Source organism: Apus apus, chromosome 16 (genome assembly GCF_020740795.1).
Source record: "Apus apus isolate bApuApu2 chromosome 16, bApuApu2.pri.cur, whole genome shotgun sequence".
In the NCBI taxonomy this organism is placed as follows: domain Eukaryota; kingdom Metazoa; phylum Chordata; class Aves; order Apodiformes; family Apodidae; genus Apus; species Apus apus.
In genome coordinates, this window is record NC_067297.1 from 6,431,578 (window position 1) to 6,453,120 (window position 21,543).

General features: G+C 37.2%; 1 protein-coding gene across 1 annotated transcript in view; it reads right to left on the reverse strand.

Moving 5' to 3' along the window:
• Nucleotides 1–252: 252 nt before the first annotated feature.
• The window catches only part of LOC127391398 (protein HIRA), a 33,997-nt gene continuing 12,706 nt past the window's right edge, over nucleotides 253–21,543 (reverse strand). Inside the window, exons 9-25 of the mRNA XM_051634106.1 lie at nucleotides 21,237–21,350; nucleotides 19,441–19,511; nucleotides 16,412–16,517; nucleotides 15,614–15,841; nucleotides 14,850–14,935; nucleotides 14,187–14,381; nucleotides 12,607–12,777; nucleotides 11,275–11,479; nucleotides 10,409–10,510; nucleotides 9,460–9,608; nucleotides 9,043–9,204; nucleotides 8,235–8,293; nucleotides 7,136–7,241; nucleotides 5,224–5,346; nucleotides 3,857–4,020; nucleotides 1,776–1,864; nucleotides 253–1,210 (exon numbers count right to left, since the gene is read on the reverse strand). Of these exons, the coding sequence (XP_051490066.1) occupies nucleotides 1,094–1,210; nucleotides 1,776–1,864; nucleotides 3,857–4,020; nucleotides 5,224–5,346; nucleotides 7,136–7,241; nucleotides 8,235–8,293; nucleotides 9,043–9,204; nucleotides 9,460–9,608; nucleotides 10,409–10,510; nucleotides 11,275–11,479; nucleotides 12,607–12,777; nucleotides 14,187–14,381; nucleotides 14,850–14,935; nucleotides 15,614–15,841; nucleotides 16,412–16,517; nucleotides 19,441–19,511; nucleotides 21,237–21,350 (2,247 nt within the window). The 3' untranslated portion in view covers nucleotides 253–1,093. The remainder of the gene's footprint in view (nucleotides 1,211–1,775; nucleotides 1,865–3,856; nucleotides 4,021–5,223; nucleotides 5,347–7,135; nucleotides 7,242–8,234; nucleotides 8,294–9,042; nucleotides 9,205–9,459; nucleotides 9,609–10,408; nucleotides 10,511–11,274; nucleotides 11,480–12,606; nucleotides 12,778–14,186; nucleotides 14,382–14,849; nucleotides 14,936–15,613; nucleotides 15,842–16,411; nucleotides 16,518–19,440; nucleotides 19,512–21,236; nucleotides 21,351–21,543) is intronic.

The following is a 21,543-nucleotide window of genomic DNA, read 5'->3' on the forward strand; positions in this document are numbered from 1 at the left end:
GGGCAGGGGAGCCCATTTTGCTTCATGTTGCCAGAGATAATTGAGCACTTCCACACAGCTCCTGCTCCCTCAGCTGAGATGTGGCTCCAAATAAAAATGTAGGGAAATCACAAGTACTTGTCTGATCATAATTCAGAAGAAAGATCACCCAGATGGTAGAATTTATTTCCAGACATGTTAACATGATTCAGCCTGGGTTGACATTTGTGGAGATGCCTGTGCCCTTTGTAATAATTCAAGACCATGTTTTTGCTTTTTGTTTTTTAAACCAATGCAATGTTCATTTATTTTTGTACTTACAAAAAGAGTTACCCCATTGTATCCCTCCCCCTCCCCCCAAAATGTCTTTTACAAACATTTAAAAATTAAAAACCAAATGATGACAGGTTAATTTGGTAGAGTTATTTTTGAAACATAACTTTTGTATTAGAGTTAAACTTCCTACAAGATGACTTTTTAGATAGCCTGATTATTGGCCAAATAAAATTCCATATTACAAGTTAGCAAATTCTAGTACAAAAATAGTCCATGTGTTAGAACAGCCTCTTATTATTATTATATTCACAGGAAAGAGTCTATTGGCTGCATAATACCTTAATATTTATGAAATTTCTTTTTATGTGGCTCATTCATCTAATTTAATATAGTGTTGAGCCTAAATAAATCCTCAGGCAAAAAACCCTAAACAGGGTTAAATATGCTGTTCAGTGTACTCTGAAGCACTGTGCTTTTCACAGGACATCCAAGAAACCTCGCAAACAGTTCTCAGCTAGATTTGATATCAAAATGAGATCCAGATCCAAATGGACCCCCCTGAAGTACATATCCACGACTTCCCGTAGAACCAGAGGCCACAGCTTCCATGGCTGAGTTTCACTTGGGAAACGGTCTAGCTCTTCCACTCATTTTCAGGAATCCACTTGTGAGCTTTAAAAACTAGAGCAGGTCACTCTGAAGCATGTGGGACCCTTCTGGCACTGCCCTCCTCAGGAGTGTCCCTGCTGACCAGGCTTTCTCTCCTCTCCTCTCTCTGGTTAATGCTGTCCAGCAGTTTCTCTCGGACCAGGCCCCGCAGGGAAAATCTGGGGACATGCTACTTGTCTCTCAAGATGTCTAGCTGCTCTTGATATTCTGTGAAAAGCCTCTGGAAGCGGAGGTTCTGTCCAATAACAGGAAGAAGCTCTTTCAATAGTTCTCTCTTTCGTAAACCCTGCACAAAAAAAAACAAACACGAAAGCACCCTCAGAATATATTTCTTGATATCATGAATTTAGTCCATAGACCTCTTTAAGATTCATGCCTTTTTTTTCCTGCCTGGAGAGAGCTGTGTATTTTATTTTCTTACTCTGCTTACACAACTCCCAGAATAAAACTGTCTTTACATTTATATACATTCATTAAGCTAGTACAGCCTCTGCAGTTGCAGACTCCAGACATGCTTTGAGAAGGGAGGACATTTCAGTGGCATGTCACTATTTCAGTTGCATGTCACTATTTCAGTTGCTGTCAGAAGAACGTGGAGAGCTGAACACACAACTCTGCTCCTTCTGTGTGATACTCAAGGCAGCACCAGAGCCAAGACTGTGGCACTAAGGATTTGCCTACAGTTTCACATGAAATAAATACAAGTGCCATGGGAGGAAGCCTGTTCATGAGATTAGAGCAGAGTATGGAAAGGGCTCCGGGGTCAGCAAAAATAATCTGTGATCGTTTTTTTTTGCCACTAAGTTTAATCATATTTTAAGTTCTTTTGTCTATCTATGTTCAGGACTTACCATAACTGTTGATTCCCACTGACTTCCAGCTGAGTAATGGACTGGACCCAGTAAATCCTTGCATAATTCTCGCAAACGATATTCAAACCCTGAATATTATCAGAAAATAAAATCACATGCATAAGCATTTCACTATATAAACACTCCACAAGGTAACTGATAACATTCAGGAAAAAGTTACAAGAATCTAGAATACAATAAAGCCCAAAACATCGATTTCTGAAAAAGTCTATTCTTCTCCTAACAGCAAAACTTTGGAAAGATGATTTGTAAGGGATTTATTTTAGAGTTTCAAAGGGCTTTATTTTAAGTTCTCAAAACCAAAACTGCTACTAAATATCTACCACAGGGAGAAAAACTGAAGTAGTTACTCCAGTTTAAGAGTTGCCCTGAGCTCAACCTCACTCCCCCCTCCTACATAAATATAACAGCTTTCAAAGAACAAAACAAAAAACATTGGAAAACTGAGACTTTAACAGCCAGAAAACTATTACAAAAGAGATATCACAAGAGTTGGAAAGCCACAAGATGAAAACCAGTGAAGGGGAAAAGTCATTAGGTTGCATTTAGTGGCAATATATGAACTGGGAAAAATGGAGCCAGTAGTGGGGGAAAAAAATAAAATTCAGACATTCTTGTGAAACATTATAATATTACTAAACTAGAAAAGATCTCTCAAACCCTTAACAAAAAGGCTTATAACAAAACTAAACTGGATCAAATTTATCTGTATGCATGTTAAAAAATTAAAATAAAAACTTTAATAAAACCATACAGTTTTCAGGGCAGGGTTATTCACTGAAAAAAATCAGAGGGGTGAATTCCCTTGCAAGTAACAAAGTCATCCATTCAAGAATAACTTGCCAACCAAGTTATAATGGATTGAATAGTTTTAATGGATTAGAATTGATTAAACATTGAAACCAGCACAGGAGGAAAGGGTCAATAATAGGATATGCAATTTTCAAAATTTAGCAGACCTAGAAAACTAGTGAAGCATGGCAAAGCAGAATGTGCAGTGACATCCAGTGCAGGCACACACACAAGGCAGTGACACTGGCACAGTGCAAGATGAACCCTGCACACACAACACAGGTGTCCTCAATTAGTAAAGACTTTTAAAAGTATAACTGTCTCTTTAACATATGAACTAAGATAAACATTTTAATTTCAACTGGGGAAGGACAGAGAGAATCACATGCAGTTTATCATACTCTCTTGTTAAATAAGGTTGGGGTCAAAAGGTATGAATTAATGAGCTCAATTTTAATTCTGCCAACTACTACCAGGTGGCCTAACACAAACCATTTACATTTTGCTTCCCTCTGTGCAAAATGAGTATGCATGGTGAGAAATAAGGCTGAATTAATACGTGTCCTGTACTAAATTTGGAAAGACAGGCAGAGATATAGCAGAAGTCTTTAGAATCCAAGAAGCATGAAGTCAGCCTTATTTAACCTAATGGTAAAGAGATACTGTGTATTCAAATATAAAATACTGACAAGCACTCTTTCCTGTGGTTTCTTTCCTCACAGAATTTAACCTGTGGAGCCTTTTGAAAATTTTTTGGCTTTTTGAAATTTTGGAATGTAAAAAAAGAAAGTATAAAGTAAGACAAGCAAATTCACTGTAGTTTTATGTGCTCTGGCACAAAGTCTCAGAAGCCAAGATTCTTCCATTCACATCAGGCAGCAACTGTCAGTTGGCTGAGGAATGTTACGTATTTTACAGGGTGTTGCTGGTTCCTCCAAAACATCCGTAGGTGCTGCCAAGTACCTACGATATGCCTGACAGACCACTAGGCTGTTTTACAATGCAATTCCAGTCCAGAGACAGCAGAGTTTCCCCATCCCATGATCTGTTCACAGTCTGGGTGTTAAAACAGGATTCCTCAGTACTGAGCACTATGAGAAGCAAATGCTCTTCAGCAGCTTGTTTTGCTTTTAAGTAAACAGAGTCCAGAAGCCAAGTGCTAAAAGGAGAACGTTAAAGTGTAATCATAAATAGACATGACATGAATAGAGTATTTCTTAAAAACCCATCAGAGCTGCAAAGAAGTAACAGAGGGTGGCAGGTCTCACCTTCATTGACTAGGTACCGTGCATAGATAAGGAGCCAGTGGCGATATTCGTGACTGGACTGTAACGTAAGTGCTGCAGCGATCTGGCCCTCCAGGTATGCAAGAGTTGTTTCTTGTTGCACTAAATGAGGCATGGAGAACAATCTTGCAGCTTGCCTTCCTGAACTACAAAACCAAAGAAAAATGAACATGTCAGCCACAGAATCACATGCTAGTTTAAGGAATAAGTTTTTTTGTAGCAGAAGTTTGTCTACACTTCTTTTCCAGAGGCACCTAGTGCTTCCAGAGTTCAGGCTTTTAATGACAAAGGCAGCATTTAATAGGAAACTGCCTTCCCCTCCTTTGGGCCAAGATTTATAACTATCAAGGTCCATGGAGGGTTTTCTGCCTCCTGTTATTTTTCCTCTTTCTTTCATTCATCTTCTCCTTTAAAACACATTCTTTCCAGTGACCAAGTGCTCCTAAATGTCTATAAGAAACTCTGATGACTGCCTTTACTTTTTGCCCCTCCCAGGTGAAAGTCATAAAACAAACACAAGATATAAAGTTAGCTTAAAGCATTCAAAGGTTTTCTTGCAGATAAATGTATTGTCATAAGAAAGTTAATTTGAAAAAAGTAGCCAATTATTTCCTTTTTGAAAAAAATCCTAATTTTTCAGTCTGATATTTTATCTCAAAAAGAGTGTTGTTTGTTTGGATTTCAAATATACTTCCCAATTAATTCCCCTTCCAAGAGAACAGCAATAAAATAATAGAATTTTATACAGTTTTTCTCACCAAAAAATTAAACTCAGATGAAGGTCAGACATAACACAGAAAACTGCCTGGGAAATCTAATTCAAAGCCAGGTGAGGATGGGCTATTAAATTATCTACAGGAGCCTGCTGTGGCTCACAAAATTCCCTGGTGATTTTTGCAGATGTTAAAATTATGCATTAGATGACTAATCACTCAGCTTTCTCAAAGACTTCATTAAATGGATCCCCTGAGGACAACTGAACTACTCAAAATGTGTAGGCCTACTCCAAAGCTGGTAAACTAAAACTTACAAATGTAAAATGTAAGAAAGTCAGTTTAGCTAATCAAAATATTACATGTACAGAATAGTTAAATACTTCATCCGGCCAAGAAAGAGCCTCTGAATGATTAAGTTCAGAGCACGCTTTCCTGCCTCTCAACTCCAAAATAACATTAAGATACTGAGTATACATGTGCAGAGTTTTAAAAAAAGAACACATTCTATGAGCTACTGATATTTTTTTGAGCCATTAGCATCCTAAGAATTAAGTCACTGATTGAAGAACATGAATAAACAACAGGAGAAATAAAGACAAACATGCTGATCAAATGAAGCAAGTAGGTACGTACTTTGATGTTCGTCCCTGTATCACAGCTAAGGGCCCAGAACACAGCATGGCTTCTTGGGATGGTAAACTATTCCTGAAGTCTGCACATTGTGCTAGAGAGTCCTGTTTGTCAGAAACAAGATTCCTGACAACAAACAAACACAAAACAGATTTGAGGAAAGTAAGGAGCAATATCAAGGGATCTGGCTTTGTTCTGCCTTGAAGCCCGACTTGTGTTTAACAGATAACCAAAAAAACTTCACCAAGATGCTCAGCAATTTCACAGACCCCAACTGTTTCCACTCCATGTCCAAATTACACTTGTGCTGTCACAGAAATGTCCCTCCCACCCCCAAAGTTCATAACATGAATTGTATAATATAATTTAGCATTAGTTTTGAAGGAAATGAACTTGCTATTTGTCATTTTACCTCTAGTAAGAAGTCATGCCCCAGAACGAAGACAGGAGTGAGCACAGGTCATGACTTTGTCATTGAGAACTTGATTTTACCTCATGTCAGGTCCCCCCACCCACCAGACAAGTCATCACAGATCACACATGTTGTCCCTCTCTCCCATACATTGCAACTACTCCTTCATATGGAGGGAGCTGACAGTTACAGCTGGCATTTCCACACCTACTCAAGGATATCACTTTCACTGGTTTGAGATGCCAAGGGAATCAGTGGCTCTATGTTTAGACCTCCAGATAGCTCAGAGGTAAAATGACACAAATATTTAAAATACCCTTTTCTGCTTTATCATGGTTAAATTTATATGATGACTAAAGGGATTGCTCTCTCATCTATTTCAAAAGCTGTGGTACAAACTAAGAAATTACAGCAAATCCAGAACTACGGCTGAGAGCCTGTTCTCTGCTCCCTGCTGACTGGGAATATTTCTGAATAATTCCTCAGCTTATCTAAAGAACAAACAAGGTGGTTTTTTTATTCTCCAAAGGATCCACATCAAGTAGTTGAGCAGTAACAATTATTGTAGGGAGGAATTAAGACAATAAGCCTTTCATCAAGCATACTCATTACACTAAGTACCACAATTATATTAAGACTGCAACATGTTTTCTCTTAAAAATACAACAAAGAATCTGTTTTGGAAAGACACTATACATAACTTAACCATGGAAATTTCTTCTTCTGGGAACTTATGCCTTGAGAGAAGTAAGAGAATCCGTGGGGAATGCCTATCTGATATCCAATAAGGCACAGACTACTATAAAGCCTTTCCTTGTGTTTAGGACATCAGTAATGACTCTTCCATGGGAATTCTCCAAGGCATAATAATTTCTTCCTTCCTCTCCTACCTGACTTACTATCTTGATTTAACTTTTACATCTCGGACACAAAGAGGTCTCTTCAAAATTGACTGATCATCAGTTCCAAAGGACTACTAAGAAGTGATGGGCACAAGTTCAGGCACACAGACATTCAGAATTGGAGAGCATAAGTCTTATTTTTTCTGGAAACTGGGCAAAATCATTTTAATGTACCTGAAGTCCCAACACACCCCTGAAAATGGAGTTGACAAATTTTCTAGAACTGCATTATTTTACATAAAAAGTGAATGGTAAGGCCAGATTATCTTTAATCATTGCCAACTGCTTGACAGATTCAACTGATGTACATCAGCAAAAGTATATACAGGTGTATGTTAAGAAAGAAGGGTATGTGCTGTGCAGAAAAGTGATGAAGTAAAGCTGTAGTTTAACTTTTTCATTTTTTAAATTTCTTTTAAACATAATAAATCATAAGAATATACTAGAGCAAAGCCTAGACATGCAATAGTGAACCAAAGCAAAACTAAGCCTGCTGTGTGATCCTTCTCAGACCAATCTTCAAAATATGGCCTGAAGTAGTAAAGCAGAATACACATCAGTTCAGAGAAATTGCAAAAGCAGGAAATAATAGGTAACTTACCATGTAGAAAGAGAAGGATTAAAACAGTATGCCTTCCCATCAGACATGCTCATTACAGGTATGCCATGCTGAGTCAGCAAGATCTGAGAGACAGTTGCATCACTTCCTACAAGTCAAGGCAGACCAAAGTATTTCTTTGCATAACATTCATAATGGTAAAAAAATACTATCCCCCATTAATTATCACTCATGGCAACCAACAGAAAAAGGTTCACTAAATATTATTCTCCAGCACTGAAAGGAAGACACCAGACAATGATGGTAAGAACCAGCCTCAGTGCAGTAGTATTAAAAGAACTTTTGTAAAACACATTATCAGTCTTGATGCTGCAATTTATACAGAACATTGGCTTAACTGGAAATGTTCTCCATATCTAGGGGCAATCTTCAGCAATTCTGCCATGTCTTCCATAGCTCAAGAAGCCTTTATCTTTCTTTTTCCTACTAAGTTAAAATTCTAAAAACCAGCATATTCAGAAAAGTATGCTCTCCAAGGACATAGCACATGTGGGATGGCTGGAGTCTCATTTCCCAGCACAACCCAGGGTTTGTGCATTTAACTTCTTATGAAGACATTTGCAAACTGCCAGTACAACTACTTCTCTAGGTAGTTTTGATAAGTGCTGTATGGATTAAAGCTAAAATAGAAGCCAATATGCTCTGAGACACTGCTTTTTTGATTATTTGTTTTGTGCAGACATTGGCTATGCTAGAAAATTAAGATTTTGAAGCAACAAATTTGAGACAATCAATTGTTGTTTATAATTGAGATAATATAAATGTAAAGTGCACAGAAAGAAATTGCATAATAGCAGATTTAAATATTTGGTTTGTGATCTTCACAACACTGAATCTTCACATTCAGAAGCAAGCCAGAATATAATACACTACAGAATCTTGTACAAGTCTGTTAACTGCTAATATTCTCATCTTAGTTATACCTACTGTATTTCAACACTGCCAATGACTTCCCTTTATTACACAGTAACAAATTAAAATGATTTGGTTAGGGTTTTCAGGTTTCATAAAATTCCAGCATACTCATAAATGGCACTAAATAGCACAGTTGGACTCAAAGGCTGGTGACTCTTTTTATTACCTGAAAATATTGTTTGCAAAGACTCATCTCTAACAATGACTGTCTGCTTGTGAACGTTCCTGAAAAAAGACAAAAGGATAAGTCTGCAGCTTGAAAACAACTGAGAGCTCAAAATCATTTAACAAATGCACTTCTTCTATATTCATGACAAAGTGGGGTTTTTGGAGGGAGTTTGATTTGACATTTTGACATTTGATTTCGACATTTTCTTCATCGCTTCAACAAAATTATTTTGGCAAACTCAAATCCCTTATGGAAAGGCAAAAGTCAATAGCAGAGAACAACTTTTATGGCTCTTAGTCAGGAAACCTCATTACAGCCCTGCAAACACTAAAGATCCAAACGACTCCTCTAGGAGCTCTAACTTGCATGAGACATGAGATTAAATTCAACAACTGTAAACAAGTACTGCAGTTTTTATTTTGGTATCTTGAAGATGGCTAGAGTACTTCTAACTCAGAAACTCATGCTTTATTGGCTAAGTATAATGGAAGTTGGAAATACCCCTATTTCTCCTTTTTACCCCCTCAATCCATTCCATCCATGACACAAGTCTATGCTAGGGAGCTTGTTTGAACTAGTAAATTCTAGCAGATCATCTGTCTTCCTTCTAGATAAACTTCAACATTATGGACCTCTCTAGAATAAAAAGAAACAGGATTCACAACCTGCTCAATTAACTGTTCATATTACATCAAAAAATGGAGTTGTGATCAGACCTTACCTGTTTTAAGCCTCATTTTCAACTGAACACAGTTACCTATGAACACCAGCCCAGGCAGCTGCTGCAGCCTCATGTGGTACTTACCAAACAGAGAGTGTAGCAGCAGTGGTAAGAGCCATGATGTAAGAACCTGTGCAATGTAGGGTGGAAATGGGTGTGTTCAATACTATAGGGGGAAGAAGGCGACGACCACAAGCTGAAAATACTGACAATGTTCGTTTCTCACAGGCCACACTGACAATCTCACTAAAAAACAAAACAAAGCAAAACCAGAAAGAAAAGAAAAATGAGATCAAAGAGAAACACTTGCATTTGTCAAATGCAAGTAGCATGAAAAAAATCTGAGCTAATTCCCCAAAGGCAACTATTACAGCTTTTACAAAAACTCCTGGGTACCAAAGGGAAAGTTCAAAGGTATATAATATATATAACATACATATAACATATGTAATGATTATAGGTATATATACACTTATATACCTCCAAAACAGTCTCTCTTACCAGCTTCCTGCTGCAGTGAGAATTCGACTGGTGAGGACGGTCTCCCATTCCTTTCCTTCTCGATTACACTTTAACCTGCTCAACTTGGAACATCCCACTGTGGTCATTTCATTCTCTACTTCAAGGTACATTGATGGATCTGAACTTATCTGAAAAACAAAAAATAAACCCACTTTTTGGAGGAGGAGAAGTAGTACTCAAAAATCCAGCAATTACTATTAGATCCCAAACAATCCTGACTGTAAAAATGGATTTAAGTACAGCATTCTCTGTTCAAAATGTCTTCAAAATACACTGTGCTACTTCAAAAGAAGCAGGCATATGAAAATCAGTCTTGGCTAGAACATAAATAATTTAATTGTATTGGGAGCATAAGAATGAAGCAAGGCTGTGCTAGTCTGTGCTTCCTAATCAAAGGCAGCAGATCAATTCTAGATGTGCCCAGTCTCCCTACAACCTTGCAATTAGAACCAGACCACTACAGCCTAAACACATAGAAAAATTATTTCATAAATACCCAAACTAATACTATTTGCCAATCACTTCAGATGTAGAGCATCTCCAGAGAGCTGTGGGAAATCCCTCCTCAGCACTGTGCTACCAACACAGCTGCAGTAACAATGCAGCAGTTATTCCCATCCCAGCCTCTTGTCTTTATGACAAGGTTAACCAGGAGGTTAACCAGGAGGAGGGACTGATGAAGCAGAGGTAACTCCTCTCTGAAGTTTAGTTAGATGAGAAGTGTCCTATTTTTAGCTGATTTGCTGTTAACTTTTCTTATACAGACATATTCTTAAAAGCTGAAGTACACCATCTTGCTTGCTTGAACAAATACACATATTCAAATGTTAGATTATTCAGGATCTTTTGATAAAATAAGAACATTTTTTTTTAAAAGTAGGATTGTTTTTTTAAGTATTAAGTTTGTTCCCCCTTATAGTCCACTTACTTGCAAAGTAAATGATTTCTGTGGGATTGGGGTTGGCAGTTTAAGTGCTAATGCTGGTGCAGAGATGCAAGCATCCTTCTCAGAGGCCAGAGTAGCTGGGGACTGGAAAAAAAAAAAATTGCAGAAGTGGTTAAATTTTTCTATTAAAAATAGTTTAAAAGATACTCTGTAATACAGATTGAATTTGAAAGAAAAAAAGCTTTTTTAAAAAACATTCCAAATAATGCCAATTGCAAATATTAGTCTTTTTTCAATTGGTTCTGTAAATACAATTTTTTTAATCTAGCTTCTAAGAATTAAAGCAAACTAGATGTGGTCCTTTTTTTTTTTTTACAGGCACCACCATCACCTTTTCAGCTGGAACTAATTAATGAAAATTTTGGTGCACTGCATGAAAGCTAAGCTCTGAATACTGAAAACAGAGGGACCTATATGCCCTAAAATGATGGAAATTCCAATGCAACTTACTCCTTCATGGTTCCTAGGAAATTCATAACCATTGAAAAGTCACCAGATCCAAGTCACTCTCTTGTGCTTGGACCACCCTCCATCACACACCAAAAACCACTGGAGTTTCATTTTATTCTCTACAGTCATTTGGCTACCACTGCTTCACATGCTGGTACCATTTAGTAAGTAGCTGCATATTTAAATAAAGAACTGACACATTTGCCACACCAGGTCCATATGCTTTCTATAATCCTAAATTTTAAAAAAGACTAAGTTTAAAGCCAAGGAAGAAGGATGGCTAAAAATTCTGAGAGCCTGATACTCCTCATGTTTCCCTGACTTGATGCAACAAGTCAACATGGGACTGACTTTATTAAATGAACACTGAAAACCACAATGAATCTAATTTCTTTCACCTGAACAGTTAAAGTTACTGGTACAAGTCTGGAGTCTTTCCTAGGCCTTCCTTTTTTCTTCTTTTCGACCGTTTCTCCCTCAAGTTCCAGTTTCCGTTTGGGAGCACTGAGGGGTTTAGCAGCTGGAATCTTCTCTTCACTGTCACTGCTGCTCTCCAGAATATCCTTGGGCTTATTGTCTTTAATTAAATTCTGATCCTTCAGTCTGAACAAGTAAAAAAAATATACATATATTTCACATTTTATATAAGCTGATCCAAAAGCTGCCACATATCCTACACACTGCATTTTTGTCGATTCCTTTCTTAGCCTCGAGTGTATTTCAGTATGCACAAAGGCAAGAGGAGGATGACAAAGAGGATGGCAAATCCTCCACAAAAGTAGAAGGTGCAGTATGGATGTAAGCTCAGACACATTCTCTCCTTTAAAAAAATTAATCAAGCTAGCAGTTCGCAACTGGATAAAGGTATTTCCTAGAAATATTTTACGTAATCAAAATCTTTTTTCTTTGGCATCTGAATTATGCCAAACAGTATGCTTTTATCCATACTGTTCTGGCACATTAGAAGAAATTCTGAGAGCAATTTAAAACATCTTTCTTTTGCATCGTATGGTCAAACCCTTTGATATAAAAATACTGAGGTATTTAGTACAAACATATTTTGTGAGTTGGGCAACTACATACTTCTTTCAAGACTGCTATGTTCTTCTATCGTGTGTTTTGGTGAAGCAGGAATACTTATGCCATAACATGCTATGCCACAAAACAAAAGCTTTTCTTCTTTTTTATAAAAATCATGTGGATCCAGAGCCAAAAGCCCTGGAAATCAAAGCATCTTCTCTGCATGTCTTCGAGGCATAAAACTGAGACACAACCGCAGCTATTATAATTACATATTTATATATAATTATAATGATATATATTATATATACAATATATAATTACATACTATTATAACAATAGGCCCTTCTCTGCAGACATGTATGGTGATGTATCTGGGAGTCAATCTCACTCTTTCACAGAGGTGCAGGCTGGCATTTTTGCCTGCTAAGGAGCACAGATGCATGCAGCCACACATGAAGGTGTGCACACAGCCTCTGGTAACAATAGTTTTAATACAGAATATTTTCAAGAGTCTGGTTGATCCCAAATGCCAGAGCCAAATGTAGAAAGGGATAATGCCAGCAAAGAATTTACCCATTTGCAGCTGTCCCCTTCCTGTCAGATGTGGAACAGATTTCCAGAGTGCCAGTGTCAGACACCCACACCACAGAGAATCCATGTTGCTACCTCTTCCCTTCACACCTCTGCCCCCCCAGGCTATGCCTTACCTGTCCACAATAGTTTGATTTGTATTTGTTACAACAGCAGTCCCTGAGGTGGCTTTGGATCGTTCTGTAAACCTAGAATCAAATGCTTTCATAGGTTCAATCTTGGATGGAGTTGTCAGCACAGAGGAAGAGGATGCAGGAGGAGCAGTTGAGGCAGAGGTAGCATTTATACTGTCAGTAAAAGAGACATGAAAACAAGGATTAAAAGAAGTGTAGTATTTGTAACCTGAAGTGCTCATAACAACTAGCTAGCATTCATTATACTGGCTGGAAACCAGACTGAGACTTTCACTCAGGGCCATACATGAATTATGATATGCTTTTCCCCCTTTCCTATGTCACTATCTTGCAAGCTGTGCCTACGTTCAAAAGCTCTTTATGATACATCTCAGAGCTAAGGGCTTCAAGTGTCTGCAGAGGTACATGGAGATTAAAAGACCCTAATTAATTCATTTAGTATTTTTAATTCAGGAACTAAATGATACTTTCAGCTGGTACTTAGGCACTCAAAGGAAAAGGATCACTATGTAAAATGGTGACTGGGATTCCCAGTTTTATCCCTTGTTCAGGTTACCAAATACTTTCCATGCCAAGGTTATATTCCACTATTTATCAATCAAACCATTTGGGCTGAAACAATTCAAGCCAGATTTTGATTTTGTTGTTGAATAATCCAAACTAATTATTAGGCCTTTCCAAGCATAACTCTAAGGGAAAGGAATGTGGTTTCCCCACACTAAAGCATTCCAGGGATCTGTTATTTGAATAGCTGTTTATTTTAGAGATTTTTCAATTCATTCAGAGAATGAATTGAAAGAAAGAATGGCTCTAAGATAACTGATCTTTGTACTAAAAAGCAGTTAGAAGACCAGTTTCCAGAGAAAAGGAGACTTAGTTGTTTCATCTTCAGGCATTTCTCATAGTCTACCCACCCATTTTTTTAATCTGTGGCCAATTTCAACTAAAATTGATGGAGCGGTAGAGGTCCCAATGACATTGTGCTCTTACAAATGCTATAAAAAACACATTGAAGAGAAGAAACCAAGCCAGTGTTACCACTGAGGGAAAAGTAAGTAAAATGAAGTTACTCCATAACTAACTTAAAAGACATCCTGGCCAGGCAACATCTGTGCACTGACAAGTCACTGTGCTCACTCGTATTTGGTGGTTGTTTACAGGGAAGAAGTATGACTATGTTTGCAGAGAGGAGATCTACAGGACAGAACTGGATGGGAAACAGGCTTCCTTGCTTCCACTGCAGGAAAACCTTCTATTATTTACTAATAGCAGCCCAGTAACCTATAAGCAAGTCAATTTGTTAGAGCCTTAGCAATCATCCATGTACCTCATTGCACTGAAGCTCATTTTCAGAACTATGCATATGGATTTATTAATTACTGATTTATCACTATTTAAAGTAATTAAATACTAATAAAATCTTGATGCATTCAGGAATGTTAGTTTCTTGAAGTTTTGCAGTAAGAAAATCACTTTAACAACTGCTTGATTACAGAACTGTAAACAAGAATTAGTAACTAAACAGAGACATATAAGCAAAAAACAAAACGGCAAATACTGACCCATCTTTATTGGCTGCATCATCTGTTGGCTTTATACTGGCTGCTGTTGGCTCTACAGAAGGCTTTGAAGCATTAAAGGAATTTGCAGCGTTGGAATCTAATGACATGAGCTGCTGGTTACTTTGAGAAGACATCATTGAACCAGAGAGAGATCCAGATATTGGGATGCTATTGAAAAATGCTGTAGAAAAATCCCTGAGCAAAAAGACAAATAACAAATATATTTCTAGACAACAGTCTAAAAAGAATATTTAAAAATAAACTTAAAATAAAAAATTTAACTAAACTGTTTATTCCATTCTCTCCTTTTCCACAAGTGGATATTCATGCACAACCTAAATAAACCACCACCACCTAACTTTCCACAGTTGTTTCTCATCTACTAAGGACACTAAAGACAGTATAAATGCAGATATGAACTTGCAATAGAGTTCACTCATTTATAATGGTGAGTGTTCTCTCACCTGCAATAGTAGATAATGAGAATTATCTATTGGAAGCAGGATCTTTTAGCTAAGAGAAAATAGGCTGAAATTATATTCTGTATTTCCAGGTATTTCCAGCAAGAGCTTCTAGATGCCATAAGATTATACTAAGTCAGAATTCTGAGTTTGCACCGATAAAAAGTTAAAGAAGGATTTTAAAGATGACTTCTAAACATACCCAGTGTCCAGCTGAGCTATGCAGAGAGGTGTGATCCTTCTCCGACCATCTGCTGTTCGTGTTTCAACTTGCTTTTTTAAGAGATTCTGTTGGGAAATATATTTCATTGTCATTTCTGTTAAATAGAAAATGCTTTTTTTATTTTTTTCCAACTGACAATTATAGGTGTATTCAATGAAAGATGTTCCTTAATTAAAAATATGTTAAAGATTTTTTTCCATATTAACCTTAAACCACACTGTTGATGTGTAAATAGAATCAATCCGTATTTTTATTAATACAAGTGTATTTTATTACTACCATTTTTTTTTACCAATAGTAGGTGTTTTTTAAGTAGAAGTTCATACACTACAAAGTACAAAAGAATTCTGATTCCACATAAGAGAATCAAGTCCAAATCACTCTTATCTATGTGCAGAATGCTTCATTAAAAGTTGTGTTCTTCGTTTAGGGGATAACTAAATAATGCTTTCAACCTCCTTCACTGAGAAAGAGAAGCACAATTCTACAGTTGGACTGTTACTAGCTACCTTTGGCTTCCTTTCTGCACCCCATGAATTTAGCATTCATCAGAGAAATACCCACAAGCCTTTTTCACATGGTCCTACTGCTGCTTAAAAGTATTTTAACTTTTCAACAAGTGCCAGTGATGTCTCCTGGGCCATTCATGGGGTGAAAGGTGCCCTTCAACATGAAAAATACATAAGCAGGTTGGTATTTATCAGCTTAGTGACACTATGAAGTGACTCTCCCAGAACACCTACCTTTCTAATGTCCTCCAAACTCTCCCCATTAACCATGCTCGCCACTTTGGGAGCCGCTGCTGCAGACCCAGATGCTTCCCTAATTGAGGCATTCTTCTGCTCCACCTGCTGCTGTTGCTGTCTCTGTTGGTACTTGAGCATCTCTGGATTCTCAATAATAGTGGTAGACAACTGAGCTTCAGTCATGATTGCCAGGCTTTTACCATAGGTGGACTGATGAATGTTGCTCTGTGGGTGTTGAAAATGTATCATACAAAAGGAGTGACTACAATTGCTCTCATGACATCACTAATTGTAATGAAATGGAATCACACAAATCTAATGGAATCCATAAAATGCAAATGCCCTCTACACATAACAGATTTTGTTCTTTATATTTCCAGCTAGCACTAAATCAATACATAAAATAATTGGAATTCAAAGCTTTAGTTGCTAATAGCAATGAGAGGAAAACACAGCCAACAGCAATCAGTTTTAAAAGACTTGTATATATGCAAGTCAAAGAATAATTCTAAAGTGTTTTGAAGCACCCAGTCCTTGTTCCCTTGGCCAAATAATTACTTCAAATGTATAATGATTTGTAAGCAAGTGGATGCTTTCCAAACAGAATTTCTTTCCAAAATAGAAACAAAAATCCATCTCTTGACTATCTTTTTTATTATTTGTAAAGCAGACAAGAACACATTTCTCTGTAAAATGGAAATCAGCCACTACATACTTCTATGAATAGTCTGATATTTTAATTGAATCAATACATTCCTTAAATATGATCACAGATTATCTGAATGCTTACTGTACCTTCTCCTCCTCACTGAGCGGATCTCCAAGTTCATCCTGGGAAAAGTCTAAAAACGCCACTGATCCATCCATGGAACACACCAGGATACCAAGTCCATTAAGGGTCCTAAAGGAAATAAAGGTCCATATTTGTTTTCAATCTCTTTCATTGATACAAAGGGACAATACAATAAAATTGCTCAATAAAAATGTTAGCATAAGAAGTGGGACAGCAAGGAGACAGGGTGATGGGCAGCAGGACTCCATGTGCTGCTATTCCCTTGGAGGCTGCACCCAGGAAGGTGGCATTAGAGCAATACACCTACCCATGGCATGATCAGCACCATGAAAACCTTTCCATAGGGGCAAAACAATGAACAATGAGATAAAATGATGTGTTTCTTCAAAAGATGTAGAATATTGGTGTGGCAATGGAACTGGGTGAAGAAAGGGGCCTTCCACAGAGAAGCGATCTACACACTTCTTTTCAGGCCACATAAACTGCTGTTTGGGGCCCACAGAAGATGAAGCTGCATTATGCATGGGAAATAAGTAACAGATAAATAAAGAAGTTGGAGAAGTATCTCTTCTCTGTCATTATCTGAAGCAACAGCAATAAAAAGAAAGCAAGACATGCATCTGAGCAGTTCAAAGATCTCTATACTAGGCAAGAATCTGTTTTGTTATTGTTCATTATTTAGGTTTTTAAGCAAACTGCACATATTCTTCTATGTGGAGGTATAGTCTAACCATCTTCTGGGGGTCCCAAAAAGGTTTTACTAGTGGAAGAGAAAGGAGAAACTATACATTCCAGTCTTAATGCAATTATATCCTTCCACATATAAGCTATAAATGCATATTTGGAAAGAAAAAAAACAGTATGAGTTTTGACTGCTAACCCAGTAACTTCCAATTATAGAGCTCACAGAGACAGTGACTGCTTTACACATGACTGGTTACAGAGACCAGAAAAGGAAAGGGACACAGGCATTACCCTGAAATCCTATCCAAATTAGTCTAGCAAGGCTTAAAAGTATAGCACATTCATCCTGTTATAGGTATTCAAAAACATTTTTTCATGGTGGGTGGTGCCCTGATAGTTTTTACCATAGGTGGACTGAAGAATGTTGCTCTATAGGCATAAAAATCTCACACACAAAGGGTGATACATCCTCATGGCATCACATCCAGAGCAGTTTGCCTTGGCATCTTGTAACTAGGTTAAACCAACACTACTCCAAGTTAGAAAATGATAAAATATTGTTGACTTTTCTGTTTGCTTAGCAGACAAAACTGCTGAGCTTCTATTAACCTCTGGATCAATTGTTCCATGAAAACATTATTATGTTCAGGTATTATGATGATAGATCCAAGTCTAAAACTCTGAAGTGGAAAACAGACAGCTGTAACAATATGCAAGTGTCAGATTCCTCTGAATTCACTCAGTCTGTTTTCAGAATGAAGCATGTTTCTGGGAACATTCCATATTATTGGCATTTTAACCATACATTTCAATGTGTAAACAGGATATAAAATAACAAGCTTCCTGATGATCCTTTGTCTCTGAAATATCCCACAAAACCATTTTCTCAGAAATGGCAAAATGTTAACCAGCTATTACTCCAAATGACTTTACCCCATGAAAAATGTGCAAATTGCAGATGGAGAAATTAAAAATGCTACGGGAAAACAAAACTGTTCAAAGCTATTGTACTACAACAATAGCAGCACTTCTCATTAAATACTCCACATATTGGCTTTCTAGTCTTAAATCTATTAATGAAAGAAAAATGTTTTGGTTTTTTAAAGCTTTTTGTCATTCTTCACTGAGCTTCATGTCAAAATCCACATGGCACACAGAAAACAGTAAGTTACACAACTCTGCGCTTTAAAATTTACAGCATAAATCCACCATGGTTGTTATATTTATTAAAGTAGGATTTCAAAAGTTAGGGAGTGCTAGAATTAAGACAAACTGGACAATCAGCAGTGTGCCTATCATGAAAAAAAGTCTTTTATTGTACAGAACCCATAGCTCTGTAAATGACCTGATGCACAGGTGCCAAGTACTTTTTTAATACCACTTACTGAGTGGTCTCAGGTTAATTCTCCCTTTTTATTCACATCTTTCAGGGAATAAAGAAATATTAACTTCTGCACTTTTATGACAAGGCCTTAGGAAGAAAGCAGGAGAGGAGACAGCACCACTAACTGCAGAAGGAGGAAAACAAGATTTGGTATGTTGGACTGCTGGGAATATGGGTTGTCCAACTCAACCCAAATCACTAGAGATGTGCTGCAGCCTCTTGGAAAAACTCAGCCCTTGCCCTTCTGCTATGTCCTGTGCTGGGTGGATGAGGTGTGGTTGTGTGTAGTAGCTGCATTAGCCCTTCTCTGAGACTTGCTATGTGATCAGCCTCTGCTGCTCCTCAACACCCTTCACATGGTGCTGCAACAACACAGTATGACTACATTTTTACTAAAAAACAAAAGCTATTGCATTTACTTTTTTTACGTATGAAAAACCTTCAGACATTCAAATGATGAGAGAGTAGTGCATGTGTGTGTGATAAATGAGTGTACGTATAAAACAAAAATACTCCCACAAAAATAACTCTCTTGTGGTATATTGTCTCCTTAGCCATGATGGCAAGATCATCCTAGGAGGCTGACCTGAATCCTTCATAACTGTATAGTGCAATAACTTTTCATAGATGTAATGCATCTAAAACTCATCATGTTCTCCATGCTATGGTATAAATTACATATTCTATGAAAAAAAATTCAGAGAATCATTCCACAGTTATTTTACTGCCTTATGTTCTAAATATATTAGTTTTTATTGAGTTTTAATGTCATACAATCTCAAGTGACCACCTGCTATTTGCTATTGTTACTACCAAAGATGTTGCAGCAGAACCAAAAACTTCAGGAACCCATTGTGTTCCAACAGCTACAATGTGTATTGTTTTAAGAAATTTCCAGTTAATGTGTGTACCTAGAGTTGATAACACTTGGGCTTTTGTAACATACAATAGAAATCAACTTACCAGGAGATGTCCATGATAGATTTGTCAAACAGCTCATGTATGACAACTAATGGTCTTTTCAGACATGTGAGCTTAAAACAGAAGAAACAACAGAAATTTAGCAGTCATATGGTACCATTACCACATTAACACTCTCCCTGAGCCTAACAATATTTACCAAACAAGATCTGGCCAGGAGACAGCTGTGTGCCTGATAGTGTATCTGAAGCACCTAGCTACCCATTCCACTACTGGCACAGAGAAGCTCTGGAGAACAGATCATCCATCTGGAGCTGATATTCAAACCTTTCCCTTCTGAAACAGGATGAATTTCTTAACTAATTTTGCCATTACACTGCAGTCATAGAACACTCTCTACCACTCAAAAAATAATTCTGCAGATGCTAAAGTCAGCTTCTATTCTAAGCTTTACTAAGATAAGGATGTTGCAAACTGACAGCAAAAGAGGAAGACAGAAAACAGATCAGGTTTCCATGACTAGTTTCCAGACTACTTGTCTAAAAGTGAAGTCTATTGAGAGCAAAGGGAATTTGACTTACAATTATTCTTAAAGAGGATTCCTTTACACTTGTAAATCAGCTTAGTAATAAAGAATTGAATATGAAAATTCCCAGTAACCTCTTCTAAATCAGATATTTTAAGTTCTTTTACACTAAACCAATGGATTCAATATCCACAGCATGATGAATGAACTGAACAGCACAACTGAAATGAAGCAGAAGGCAATGTGCCCTAGAATGTTTCACAGAGGTAATGTAGTAGTTATTTCTTCTATGTTTCCATAGGTCTGTGTTGTATATGTATCTATTAAGCTCTTCAGGGCAAAGACTGCCTATAACTTTGCACCTCTGGTAAAACCTAGTATAACCTCAACAGGCATCATACATGAAAGCATAGTATAAATAGAAAGCAAAATACACTGAGAGTGATACTTTGATATGGGTATGCACTGGTAGCATTGCCAGAAACAGATTTAGTGTTATGCATTTAGTGATTGATGGATAAATATCACACTGCAATCTATAAATAGTAGATAGCAGTTAGTAATTGGTGTGTTCTGGTACATGCTCTCATCACAAAGCTTTACAAACCAGTTAAATGTATTCCCTGTCCTTTGCAGTTGCCAAACAACATATCTTGCATTTATAAACGTGAGAATAGCTACTTTTTCTTAGTCAGAATCACAATTTTAGTGCAGATTTTAAAGTAAAACCCTACCTCAATATTGAAAACTTGAATGTATACTTAAAAAGCTTATTCACTCTCACATTCCCTTCCATAGTAAAGACAGAAGGCCAGACTGAAGCCAGAACAAAGCAGAAAGATGAGCTGTGTATGTGCTCAGAAACTGCTACCCTGTGCTTGCTATATCTCCTCATACTCATAAAAGTGAGATGAACAAAGCTAGACTCAAAGAGTGATTAATGGGTAGATGGGCTAAACATGGAAAAACAGTAAAGGCTTTTTTCTTATGAGACTCACATGGAGAATGCATAAAAGATACAAGAAGAAGATAAGGCTGAATTACATTTATTAACTGTGGTAACATTATTTCCCTTAACAGTTCCTCCCCCCTACCAGGGCAACATACTCTGCCCCTGGCTTGTAGCTGCTTTTGCCGTTTGAGAAATGAACTAATACCAATCCACTTCCTTCCCCCCCAGCTAATCCTGCAACAGCAGAGAAAAAAAAACTAAACATTAATCTAAATATAAGACAGTACACATGACTTTTGTGCTAAACCCTGAAGTTATCCAAACGACTATGTTAGTCAAAGGTAGCAAAAACCCACTTACCCAGACAGAAAGAGATCGATCCTTGCTACCAACAGCACAACAGCAGTAGGGACAACTTGACTTGGTGGAGCTCCCATTCTTTTGTTTCTTCTTGAAGATTTTTGGATTGAATTTCTGAACACATAAGATGCCCAACATTTTATTATAGTAATTACATTTTAGTATGAGATCTGCTTTAAAAGCAAGTTTTCCACTTAATAGTGAAAAAGAAACATATCATAGAAACAAAGTCCCCCACCAGACAGACAAAAGCAGCATATGCTTCTTAAGAGGCTTCTTGAATATTAATTTTATTAGCAATCAAGAG